Source organism: Protomyctophum parallelum (assembly GCF_964188405.1).
Source record: "Protomyctophum parallelum genome assembly, chromosome: 6".
Classification (NCBI taxonomy): Eukaryota; Metazoa; Chordata; class Actinopteri; order Myctophiformes; family Myctophidae; genus Protomyctophum; species Protomyctophum parallelum.
The window spans coordinates 16,466,128-16,478,971 of NC_139701.1; the positions used below are offsets into that span (position 1 = coordinate 16,466,128).

At 41.8% G+C, this 12,844-nt stretch overlaps 1 protein-coding gene across 2 annotated transcripts; it reads right to left on the reverse strand.

Annotated features, from left to right (window-relative positions):
- Window positions 1–1,089: 1,089 nt before the first annotated feature.
- On the reverse strand, window positions 1,090–6,834 carry LOC310859749 (uncharacterized protein). 2 transcript variants are annotated; one of them, XM_083766452.1, is made up of 2 exons: window positions 6,548–6,834; window positions 1,090–3,423 (listed from the first exon to the last, which is right to left on the reverse strand). In XM_083766452.1, exons 1-2 carry the CDS (start codon window positions 6,646–6,648, stop codon window positions 1,710–1,712), a joined length of 1,815 nt encoding a protein of 604 aa, XP_083622578.1. In that variant the 5' UTR covers window positions 6,649–6,834; the 3' UTR covers window positions 1,090–1,709. The 2 variants fall into 2 exon arrangements, with proteins under 2 accessions (XP_083622578.1, XP_083622579.1); XM_083766453.1 differs by having other exon boundaries at window positions 6,543–6,834.
- Between the last annotated feature and the right edge of the window lie 6,010 nt (window positions 6,835–12,844).

Here is a 12,844-nt window from a genome sequence, read left to right on the forward strand (position 1 = left end):
GGAGGAATGAAATTAAAAAATATATGGTCCATGTGTTTTAGAGCAGTTTTTGGGAACCAGCATTTTAGAGAGTATAAGTTCAAATAATATAATTTCTGTTGGCTGTTACCTCGTTTATTTCACAAATTGTACAGTAGGCCGGTCTGTCTAGTTCTAATGTGCTTCTAGTTTTTAGTTTGATAAAGAATAACTAAACAGAGCGGACAATGGCTAGATCATAACACAGAAAATTACATCACCGCCAGTTTACTAACAAAATACAGTTGCAAGAGTGCAAATTGAGCATGTATAGTATCGTGTCTCTGAAGCATTTGGTGTTTTTAAATGAAATTTGTGGACTTTCATTGTGGATTCCAAAACATTTCCATGCCACCCTAATACATTATGACATTAAACATTAAATGCACAATCACCCCCCCCCCCTTGCCTTGCCCCTCTGGTGGACCCCTGGTGACCATTGACCATGGCCCTCACTTTAAAAACAACTGCTCTATTAGAGTGTAGATATAGACATGTAGAGATAACTGAGATGGGTGTGTGGCCTACTACAGTACATTCCTTCACTTTATGTATGCTATAAACCATTCTGACATTGTAAAATGCATTAGAGTAGTACCAGGATCCTCCTCGCGGAAAGGTCCAGTTATAATATCAGGCTGTCATGTGAGGCTTCCCTCATCCTCAGCATGACCCATTGAGATGTAAACACACTGAATGTGTTTGAACGAAGCAATTACTCATATCTGTATAATGGTGTATATAAAATGTGGATGAAATTAATGTATTTTCTATACAGTCTTTCCTTGTAATATCCATGTAGCATTACCCTGATTCTATGTTTTGTGCTACTTACCATAATTATCAGAGAATACTTTATAGCTATAAACTATCATTACAAAAACAAAAGAGTTACTCCACATTACTGTCCATATGTGATAATACAGCTGTTACAGCATTATTTCATAATTTCAATCGGGTAACTCTTCCAATTTAGGTATTTAAAGTAATTATCTAAGTTTAGAATCATTTTAATTTCAAGACATAAATGAACACACATCTGTTGATTTCAGAAATGATTTCAGACTGATAAAATGTTGAGCTTTTATTCAAAGCATGGAATATTTTTGTTAAATATTAAAACCATTGCCTGCATTACATCATGGTTCATTGGAAAGGGAAAATAAAATTAGTAGTTCCATATGTAGAACCATATCAATCAGCTTGTTCCATAAATCCAAAGATTTATTTTTTCCTTTCTCTTTTTCCAGTTCTAATGTTAAGGAAAAGTGGTTGTAAAAATGTGAGACCTGTTGGACAGTATATGAAAGCAGTCTTATTCAGGTACAGTGTCCCGACACATCATATAAATGGAAATCCAGACTAAAAGCGATTGAGATTATATCCAAGTGAATGATATTACAGTTCATCCAATGTCTGTTATGGATTATTTAGATCTAGACATTAAATGCTAATCAGAAGCAAATCTGTTTTCTTGAGCTGTGTAATTATTGGTCATGCTGAACCGATCCGCCAGGCACTTGTGTTATTAAAAATCATGGCCATTTAGGTTCTAAAAAAATATGCATTTTATGGTCCTTCTCGTCTCCAACAGGCCACAGCACTAATGATCCTTAGCCACAGTAATCAGAGAGATGTTGGTTTTAAAAGTTCACTGTTAGCTGAGCTGTAGCCTACTTGGGTGGTCTGGTCTACAATACAGAGTTCTTGCTTCTGCGGCCCAGATTGCGGCTTTCTTGCTTGTTCTTCCGCCAACACACAAGGCCAATGATGATGCTGCTGATAATGGCGGTGCACACCACCGCAATGATGATGATCTGAGTGTTCCTGGACACGGCCCCTTCTTCCCCGTGTCCACTGCTGGTGTCCTCCCCCTTTTCTGCGGTAGGCGTGGCCTCAACGGCAGGGGAGACGGTGCTCCTCTTGGGGGGAGGTGTGCTGGGTTTCCTCCTCTTATCCGTCGGGATCACCGTAGGCTCGTCAGTAGAGCTGAGAGGTGGCAGATCCTCGTCTGTCAGAGCGGTGATCTCGCCACCGTTCAGATCAAGGGGCGTGTCGCACACCACCAGGCTGTGGTTGGCTTTGGAGGGGTGCTGTCTCAGCCAGTCCCTCAGCGGCAGGATGTCCCGGTCACACCTCCAAGGGTTCTGATGCAGGAGAACCTCCCTTGTCACATTGAGCTCATCCAGGATCGCCCGAGGCAGACTGGAAAGGGAGTTGTTCCGCAGGTCAATCTGGCCCAATTGGCTGACGCCCTGGAGGAAGCCCAATGGGAGGGTATGGATGAGGTTGTGCTCCAGGGAGATGTTGACCAGGCTGGGTAAACCTCGGAAGGTGCCGGCCTCCAGCTTTGTGAGCAGGTTGGTGTGCAGGGACACCTCACTCAATTTCTCCATACCTCTGAAAGCCCAGGGAGACACGTAGCTGATCTGGTTGCGGCTTAGCACCAGCAGATTCACTTTTGTCAGGTTCCTGAAGGTGTCATCCTCCAGCCGGCTCAGCCTGTTGTCATACAGCCATAGTTGTTCGATGGGCATGGGCCCAAACACCCCCGGGGAGAGACTCTCCAGCTGGTTTTCATAAAGGGAGATTTGGGATAGTCCAGGCAGGTTTAGGAAGAGTCCCTGTGGAAGAGCTGTGAGCCTGTTATGGGATATGAAGAGCTTCTGAAGTTTCTGAGTTTTAGAGAACATGTCAGGGTGGAGGTAAGAGATCAGGTTGTCTTGCAAGGACACCTCTTCCAGGTTGACCAACTCATCAAAAGCACCAGCAGGGATCTGCTGGAGTGAGTTTTTGTTGAGACGTAAGGTCTTCAGGTGGGAAAGGCCTTTAAAGGTGTCCCCGGCGAGCTGGCTGATGTTGTTCCCTGCCAACATGAGAGACTGCAGCTCAGAGAGCGGTCGAAACGTTTCCACAGGTACAGATGTAAAGAGGTTTTTGCTAAGGTCCAGGGTTTTCAGAGCAGACAGAGAGGAGAACCAGCCAGGCCGGAGCACCAGGAGCTGATTGCTGCTTAGAGTCAGATACTCCAACCTCGCAAGGTTCTGGAACAAGGCCCCAGGAAGATCTTGCAGTTCAGTGCCAGTGAACGCCAACGCGCCCAGGTTAGGAGTTGAGTCAAATGTGCCTGGGCGTACCTCCCTCAGTACACCATCTTTAACCACAAAGAGTGAAAGCGCATTGGCAAAATCTGTGAAATCCTCTGGTTTAAATGAATAGATATTGCCCTTGGAGATATAAAGGCTGTTGGTGGAAGAGGGCAGAGCTGTGGGGAACTCTGATATGTCATTGCAACGGATTTTGTTCTCATTGCATTGGCATCCATTAGGACAAGCCAAAACAACAGCATTGAGGGAACAGAGAAGCAGGAGCAGGTGAAGGCTGTTTGGCAGTTCCATTATTTCCCTGAGAGAGAGGAGAAAAAAGTTGAATTAGCTTTTCAGTCACATAAAGGAATACCAGTGCTATGTTCTGCTGTACATGATGTGGTACAGTAGTGTGTCTCCCATGACTTGAAATAGTATCCTTTAAAACTTGCTATGTGGAGTATTCACGTTGGGTCCGGGTGACAGTATGCCATAAAAAGTCACACTATATTTAGAAACCTCTGTTGTAACCTGATATTCCTCACAAGCTGTTTTGTGAGACATTTCATAAACTAAATAAAATACAAAGCCATGCAGATGATTAATATACATATACACATACACACAATAACCCACAAAGCATTTTAAACTCAATATTGTTATATTGTTTAATTTGTTTTATATTAGTGTTGAGATCATCCTGTATAACTCACAATTAGCAAAACAAACAAACAAACAAGAATCACACTTTTGTGAAGTGAGCGGCATCTCACTCCTTTGGTATTTATATTATAACCACATGATGTCACATGACGTTTACGGCTGTAAAACGAATTAAAAGTACATGTAGACTTTGGCTGCCTTTTTAAGTGCTCTAAACAAACATTATAAGTCCATATACTTGGCTGCCATATGATGTAATTTCGAAAGAGGGGATAGTGCCCCTCAAAAACAAAAATGTCAGGTAAATATACAAAACAACCCACATATAAACATCATTGTAATTCCCCTTTCTGTGGAACGCGCCATTCATGGGCGATGCTGGATTTCACTGCTGCACCCAAACACACATGTTGAAGAATGTGTGCGTGTTTGTGAGTGATGCGCTACAGTAGCTATTTGCATTGTTTTCATTGTGCTGCTGCATTATTATCTCAGAATGGATGCACAATGTTCCTTTGTTTTCTGCATCGGAAAAGAAAGGAATATGGTGTGGTTGTTTTTCCTCTCCCAAAGGGAACAGTTGGTTAAAAGTAACATCCTCACTGTATCTGCATTTGCTTTTTGCCATGCCATATCTCACTGCAGTGACAGTGAGACAGAAGGTAGCTGAAATGGCCAACAGAACCTATAAGTGTCTTAAGCATTAATTAAATAGGAACCTCTATATTTACCCAGAAATATAGAATTACATTATTTGACATAGTCCAATTTGTTACCTGTTGCTGGAAGTGTTGTACAACATTGTCAAAGCTTTGTCATTTCTTATACAGTAAAGTAACTATGTAAACCTGTCACATGATACTGCCTATGTGGCATCATGTTCTACCGGGCCTGCTTCTTTACACAGACAGAGGATTACTTCACACACCACCCAGCGCTGTTATGAACACACCAAGGGTCTTCTAAAATCACACACTACTCTTGACAATTAACCACAATGCAAATGATTTACTCTATTTTTGAACTGTGCCTAACAGCTCCAACACTGTCTGTCTGTCTGTCTGTCTGTCTGTCTGTCTGCCTGTCTGCCTGCCTGCCTGCCTGCCTGCCTGCCTGCCTGCCTGCCTGCCTGCCTGTCTGTCTGTCTGTCCATTTCAGCACAGACAGCTGCAGTAGCGCTATGTGACCTGGGATGGCACAGTAGTACAGTACGTAAAGTTACACCGCTCAGTTCACACAGGTGTGATTTTTAGCTATAAGCTAAAAAACAGATTCCTATAAAAGAGCTCTGTGATATGTCCTCTTTTAGTCTTTCATCATGGACATGGGGCTCCGTACCCAACAAGTGAACTGATTCTGTGGAATAGCTACATCAGCTAGACACACTAGTCTCTCCGCGCATGCTTGGGCTGTAGCTGTGTTAGTAATGGCACAGGTGACAGAAACGTACACAAAGCCTCGCCAATGTAATGATGCTTCTGGTGAGCTCTGCATTCAAATCCTGCTTGGGCATTAAAGTCTTGTTGGCAGGCTCAAGTTATTTCCTCGTTGACTGGGGTGCTTTAAGGTGCAGACAGATCTGTCTTATGGAGAATTCTAAAGAGGTTACTTTGGCCTTCCATTGAGCTCAATTTTGGATTACTTTTTGTTTTGTTATACATCAAAGATGATGATGCTTATTATTAAAATTATGTACAATGTGTCATTTCAATATTGTAACACATTTCATGATGTCCTTTAACAACAACAACAACAAGTCCAAGAAGAAAGGTTATTGTTATTTTGCTACAGTATCTCCAATCTTTCCTGTATGTCCGTTAAGGAAGGACTGTGTCAACACTGCTTCTCTGACTGTACATGTGATTTGAAAGTAAACAACCGCAGAGATAAGCGCTGTCAGGAATTGGGAATTCTAGAATTTCCGAGGAGCTAAGTTCTCCCAAAAGTGACACACTCCATTCCCAGCTCTGTGGCTGTCTGAATCAGTGGAGGTTACTATATAACCTCCACATCTGGAGGACTGTGTATACTGCCTTTGGGTGAGCCCTCACCAATGTGGATTTCATAAGCCAAAGCATGCTCCCCCCCCCCCCCCCCCCCCCTCCTCCCCCCACCCACCCGGTGTAAAATGTCCCAGTCAAACCAAAACCACTGTCTGCTGTGGACTGGGCCTGCATGGCTGGAATGTTCTATGGTACACTGTACAGTGTAATGGCTAAAGCATTTCCAGTACACCATTAATTGCAGTGATTTTCCCCCTTTCCGTTTCCATAATGACGGATCAGCACTTTGCCTCTCATGACAAGATGGAACTGAGGAAGGGAGGTTGAGGGCTTAGCAACCGATGCCCTAAACTGAGAGGGTTTGTTTTCAACATTTAACTTTATATACTTTAAACTTTTTCCCGCTTTTTAACTACTGTATCTTTAGGCTTCAAGCAAGTCCTGTATTTCCTTTCATGTACAGACTGCATAACAGTGGACCGTATTTAGTTTAAGTAATGTTAGTATTCAGACCAAAGCACACTATGAAAATACAAAATTCTTTACAATGCAACTTTTCAACTTATGTTTGATTGTTTTACTTATATATATATATATATTGCTTCTTCGATGTGTTATTTCTGTCTCTTATTTCTTTACATGATGAAATTCCTTAAGATCAACAAAAACCTAAGTTGCTCGCCAGGCGCCATAAATTCTCACTCTACGAGCTCACAATGGGTCACATCAAATCCTGCATAACTAGATCCACATGATGTTTTGCAGAACTTACCTTACTTCTTGTAGCCAGTGCTGAGTGAACGAGAAAGCGAGTTGCTGTGGAGTGAGTTATCTTTTATCCTCTGGTGAAACTCCCCTCCTCTTCTCTTCACCTTCATAGAGGCTATGATCAGAGCTTCCAGTCCTCTCTGAAACCTCACATCCTCACATTTTTCTGCTCTTCGTCATCACTCTATTATCCTCATCAGTGTTTTTCCCCCTTAATCTGATGGTCCTCCTCAATCAAAACTCTAGTACTGTAGCAGACTGTTTAGAATTCCGTCTGTCTGCCCCTCTGCCCCCTCTGCTTCTCACCGCCTCTCGCGTGCTTGCAATGTGGACATATGCTTGCATGCATTTTTGGGAAATGGTGTGTGTGTGTGTGTGTGTGTGTGTGTGTGTGTGTGTGTGTGTGTGTGTGTGTGTGTGTGTGTGTGTGTGTGTGTGTGTGTGTGTGTGTGTGTGTGTGTGTGTGTGTGTGTGTGTGTGTGTGTGTGTGTGTGTGTGTGTGTGTGTGTGTGTGTGTGTGTGTGTGTGTGCGTGCGTGCGTGCGTGAGGGAGACACCCCACCCTTTTGTGTTACCCTGTTCATGGACTGTGTTTGTTTTGTCAGATACTACATGCGTTGGACTACTTACACTTACACATACACGCTTTGGACCAACTTGGTGTGTGTGAAGTGTTATGTGTGTTTTTACCATCTTATACAATTCAATTATCACAGTCCCGCAAAAGTGATGCTGCGAGAAAGGACCAGCTTTTCCAGGTTTAAGGGACTGCAGGGTCCAAGTTAGATTTCGTTTTTTTGTTCGTTTGGTTTAAGGATTCATATCAGCCATATCAGAGTTATACTCTAGCCAAGGCACTGGGCAATTTCTGGATGTTATAAAGCTGGTCCTGCTATTTATTTGGCCACCCCCCAGATTTAAGGTCTGGGGATTGCATGTTGCAGATCCACCCAAAACATAAACGACCAAAATGAAAAAGCTATGGTGAGATTGTTGAATGCAAGAATATTGGGTAGTTGCAGTGCACAAACTTCATCATGATAGTTGTTGGAATGGGAAAAATTCGACCCCATAAAATAAATAATCAAATTGATTGCAATTCCCCACGGTGCTGAAATGGTGCACCACTGTATGTTCTTCATTAAATCAGTTAAAGAAAGGTTGAACCGTTATTGTGCTGTTCCTATTAACATTCCAGTGTTGCTTTGTAAGTAAATCCATGTGTTCCACATGAAGAATGTCCGGCAACAAACCCTGCTTCACCAGAAATGAGATAGCGAGGGTGGAGTTAAACGTATATTATGTCGCACATGCAGCCTCCGGCACCCAAAACCCTGACTTCATGGACAAACATCTTGCTTAACAGATAATCCTGTAAAGATACTGTAGACCAGGGGCCAATGACCACTTAGCTGAGAGAGAGATGAAGCAGGGACCCCCACTACATGTGTTTTCATAGATTGCTTCGTAGACGTATTTGACAGCACTATATCAATGTGTAGTGTTGGATTCATGTTAATAATTACACCCTCAATAGTCGTTCTGCATTCCCACTACATCAAACCTTTTTGTAAAAAAGGGGGAAAAAATAATATGCTAAAGATCTGCAATGTTTGGCTAATGTTCCCCTCAGAATAGGGATGCTATAGGGTTCAAGTGCTAAATGTAAAAAAAAAAAAAAGTCCTATCACACAAAGATTTGGCGCCTAACTATGCGGTAACTATGACGACCCCCCTAGGGGTCCCGGACCGCCTGTTGAAGACCCCTGCTGTAGACTAGAGTAGAGAATAAGCAGTGGCAAAGTTTCACTGCCAGTCCCGCTTCATGACATTTTGTTTTCATCGCCCGAATGGTCGTCTACAAGACACAACCCACCGTCACAGTGGCATGAAATCCTTTACTGTATGTCACAATACACAATCGGTTATTTCTCAACCTTTCTGCCTCCCAGTTGTGTAACTGACGGATGTTCTCCTATGACAGGAAGCATTTACCCCTGCTAAAATGTACTGTATTTCAGTTGTGGTTACTTAATGTATGCCTCTATGACATTGTTTTTCCACTCCACAGTTTTGGAGTTTATTCAAAGGGCAAATGCAGCCCTTTTAATGCACCAGACAACTCAGCATTATATTACTCTAATAAGTCATATTATTACTTTACTGTTCTCATGAGGACAATCAATCACAGAGCAAAGAGCACTGGATTGATGTCAGGTTAAAAAGGGCGTGAAAAAGACTTCTGATAACAGGTTCACATTAAAGTTAAAGTTCTAAACTATACTTACAGTAGTTATTTCCTGTTTCCAGAAACTCACTCCATTCTTCCTTCTTGTAACACCCTCTCTTGTCCTCTCCCCTGTGTGTGTGTGTGTGTGTGTGTGTGTGTGTGTGTGTGTGTGTGTGTGTGTGTGTGTGTGTGTGTGTGTGCGTGTGCGTGTGCGTGTGCGTGTGCGCGCACACTGTAAAGCCCCTGAGTGTGAAGTGAACTCAGAGAGTGTTAACATGGACCAGTTAGGATCCATCAGAGTACAATTAACTCTCAGTATTTTACAGCACGTGTGTGTGTGTTGTCATTGGTGCCCACCGTTGTGTGAGCCCAGCGTACTGGAAGGGCTTAATCACCCGTTGTCATAGTGATGAACTTGGGATCTGTTCACCAATGCATCCTCTTTTGTGTGCTGTTTGCTTAACAGTCTAATCACTCTTCATGAAATGTATGGTGCTCATTGCCAGGCTGAGCTCGAGGCTCAGTCAAAACCGCTTTGAAAGTTTATTTATTTTACTATAAGATGAACTTTGTCATTGTTATGCTGTCAGATGATAAATGATGAAAAACGCGCTGACCACTTGCCATCCTTGCATAAAGGCACATAATATGAGCATATCAGTGGTGGTGTGACGTAGGTGTGAGGGTCGCATAGCATGCCCAGATATATTTCATAAATCCATGAAATGTAAGAAGATAGTTGAATTAATAGGTGTGGTGTGGAAGAAACCGATTTAACCGATTTAATTGAAATATGCGATGGGTCCAGAACTAAAACAAAAAGGTTGAGAACTGATCTATTCCTATCCCACCATTACCCTTATTCCATTCTCTTACTTTATCCAACCTTCCATTAAGCTCATGTATGTACAGTATGTATCAGTGAGCAGTACACATTACTTAATCAGGAAATCTGGTACACTTCTTGAGATTCTAACTCCCTTTTCTTGACCTCCCTGTAACTGACAACATTGATGCGTCATCATCAGAGGTCACCAGGTCATTTAGTGCATGCCATATATGGACATGGAACCTTTTGTGCCCTTATGTGGAGCTGAATGATTCTCCATATTTGGGCGTAGCTGCATTGGGAACTTATATGGTTATGAGTCGACTGAACGTGATGTCAGAGATATGCCCATCAGCCGGAAAAATTAATTTCCCAAAATCTATTATTGAGGGGCGCCAGTACTTCTGATGCCCAGCTTTGTGTGTTTGTGTGTCCCACATAGTGATGATCTGATTGGCTGTGCATGGAATGTGATATATATGGTGATAAGACCGCCCCTCACTTCACACAAGTGTGATTTTTTAATTACACCCTACTCAACCCGAGGTAAGGGCAGCTAGGTAAAAGAGGCAGTTCACGTTGAACACAAAATCAAGCGTCCTGCTTCTGAGGATCACCAACAACCCTCAGACCACGAGAAAAACAAGTAAAAAAAGTATAGAACAAAGAAACTAACTTGCCACAGATGACCTCCACACACCCAGCCCAGGCGTATGTGCAGAAGAGAATGAAAATGAAATAGATAGCAAGAAAAGTACAAAACGAAACCCACAATGAAATAATGTGTGTGTGTGTGTGTGTGTGTGTGTGTGTGTGTGTGTGTGTGTGTGTGTGTGTGTGTGTGTGTGTGTGTGTGTGTGTGTGTGTGTGTGTGTGTGTGTGTGTGTCTGTGTGTGTGTGTGTGTGTGTGTGTGTGTGTGTGTGTGTGTTCGTGCGTGCGTGCGTAACACAGGCCTGTACAGTAAAACTCGAGATCTTACAGTGTATAAAATATATAACCTGATCTTCTGATCTTTTGTTTGAATTCTTTAAGAGCCCTGGATCTGCATTAAAATGTCTTCTATCATCCTCGATACAATTAATGTCAAAATGGGATTAAGCTTTTACTGTCAGGGCCCCTAAACTATGGAACATTCTTCCCGAACAGCTCATGTGAGATAATCTGAGATAAACGAGTACCTAAAATCCACTCTTTTGGACTGGCTTTTATGTAAGCCTTATATTTTTCCTTTTCTCTTTTGCTAAATTAACTTTTAAGTCATCTTTGTTGAACTGACACTATTTTATGGCTTTGTTGTTTCTGTTATTTACGATTGCATAAAGCACTTTATAATTTCTTCTTTGAATTATCTAAACAACGTTAATCTCCAAGAAGTGAAATTCCAACAGTATGTGCACGTCATTGTCATTGTCATGGAGAATGTGAAAATACAGAGGCCCTGAATCGACCCAAATCATAGCAGGCCTACATATTCCTGAACTTTGGCATCCTGTTTTGAAGATTGTTGAAGATGGAGGGTCATCTAATTCCTCTATCAGACCATTGTGGGTCATGATTAATGCTGGGAAAGGACATGGTGCACACACATCTCAGCGAAGTATGAAGTGAAGTATGACTAACTTCCATCTTTCAGACCTTACTCAAAGGACAGCAGAGGGCGATATAGACACAGCAAAAACCAGAGCATTCATCTGAACCCTTAAACTTCAGTTAAACAATTCATTTCTACACCGCACAACCTTAAAGTGATATGGTTTCTGCATGGTAAACGGTCATTGGAGAATGAGGGATAGCACAACATGATTGTTGGTTAAATATTGGTTAAATATTCATAAAATCCATAAAAGAAGCAAAGATAATCGACCGAAGCTCATCGAGAAGCTGTGAGCTTGTAAATAGTCTATCTTTGGAAATAGTCTATCTTTGCTTTGCTATAAAATCCATAAAATAACAAAGATAGAGTATTTACAAGCTCACAGCTTGTTGTGATATGAGCTTCGGTCGATTATTTTTGCTTCTTTTGGGGCATTAATTTACACAAAAACTAAAAGTTGGTGAAACATGGACGATGAAACAATAGATAGAATATGGTTAGATCAAAATAGACCTCATAGAACTCCTGTAGAGGTAGTAAATTGAAAATGTGTCTATTTTCAAGAAATGTTTATACATATGTAGGATAAGCCAAAGCCACCCCCTATTTTTTGGTTGTTTATTTAATTATAATTCATATTCTACTCAAGAATTCTACTAATGCAGTTAATGACATTACAAGTCAAATACTTAAAAAGATACAAGTTCATGCATAAGTGTATTTCATTTTGTCATTGTTCTATGTAATGTTTAATAGTCTCAAATACAAATAGTCACTGTGTTTCTGCCCTGCCAATAACAAAACAGAGCGATTGCTCCTCTAAGCCACAAGGGGGCAATATACTCCAGTGAGTCAGCATGTTTCTGCCAGTCAGGCAATGAGGAAACCAGTACATCCTGTATATGGTGATTGTGCATATAAGCTGGACAACATGTGTCTCACTCATTTTGTGTGTTTAACTGTCTTGTTGCAGGTGAGATATAAGAGAGTGGGTTAATTTAGACATACTGTATAAAGTAGCTGAACAGGGGATATGTGATAGTGGGAAAAGGTAGCCGTGTGTCTCCACAATGTTTTAGAGTACTGTCTGTAGTCAGGTTTTGCTTAGCAGCTTAGCAGCTTAGCTAATAGCTAGCAGCTAATGCTAACTCTGTGATAGTGACTGCAGGAGGCCCCAAGCTACTATACTGTCTGTCTGATGTTATTGATAATAATTCCAACTCACTGTGATAGTAATATGCTATTGTGGAAACAGAACTATTTGGTGTCATGTCTTTTTGTTATTTTGTTTAAACTGAATGTGTTATTATGTATTATTTTGTTATGTCCAGTGAGTCAGCATGTTTCTGCCAGTCAGGCAATGAGGAAACCAGTACATCCTGTATATGGTGATTGTGCATATAAGCTGGACAACATGTGTCTCACTCATTTTGTGTGTTTAACTGTCTTGTTGCAGTTCCTTGATGTCCAGTAAAACGGTCATAAAATCAAACCACACTGATATGGACTCATTCATTGAAGTGTGTAACAAAAATTGGTGGCAGTGGTGGGATCAGCGGTGCTACTGAGACGCAGTGAGGGATCACAGACTCAACACACGACAGACCATGGAGCTGGAACAACTGCACGATCGTCTGAGTGAGATCCTGGTGA

Excerpts from the sequence above, each read along its gene's own strand:
- LOC310859749 (XM_083766452.1), bottom strand. The coding sequence starts at position 6,648 with ATGAAGGTGAAGAGAAGAGGAGGGGAGTTTCACCAGAGGATAAAAGAT. Across the intron at positions 3,424-6,547 it reads CTCAGCACTGGCTACAAGAA|GGAAATAATGGAACTGCCAA; the intron begins GTAAGGTAAGTT and ends CCTCTCTCTCAG.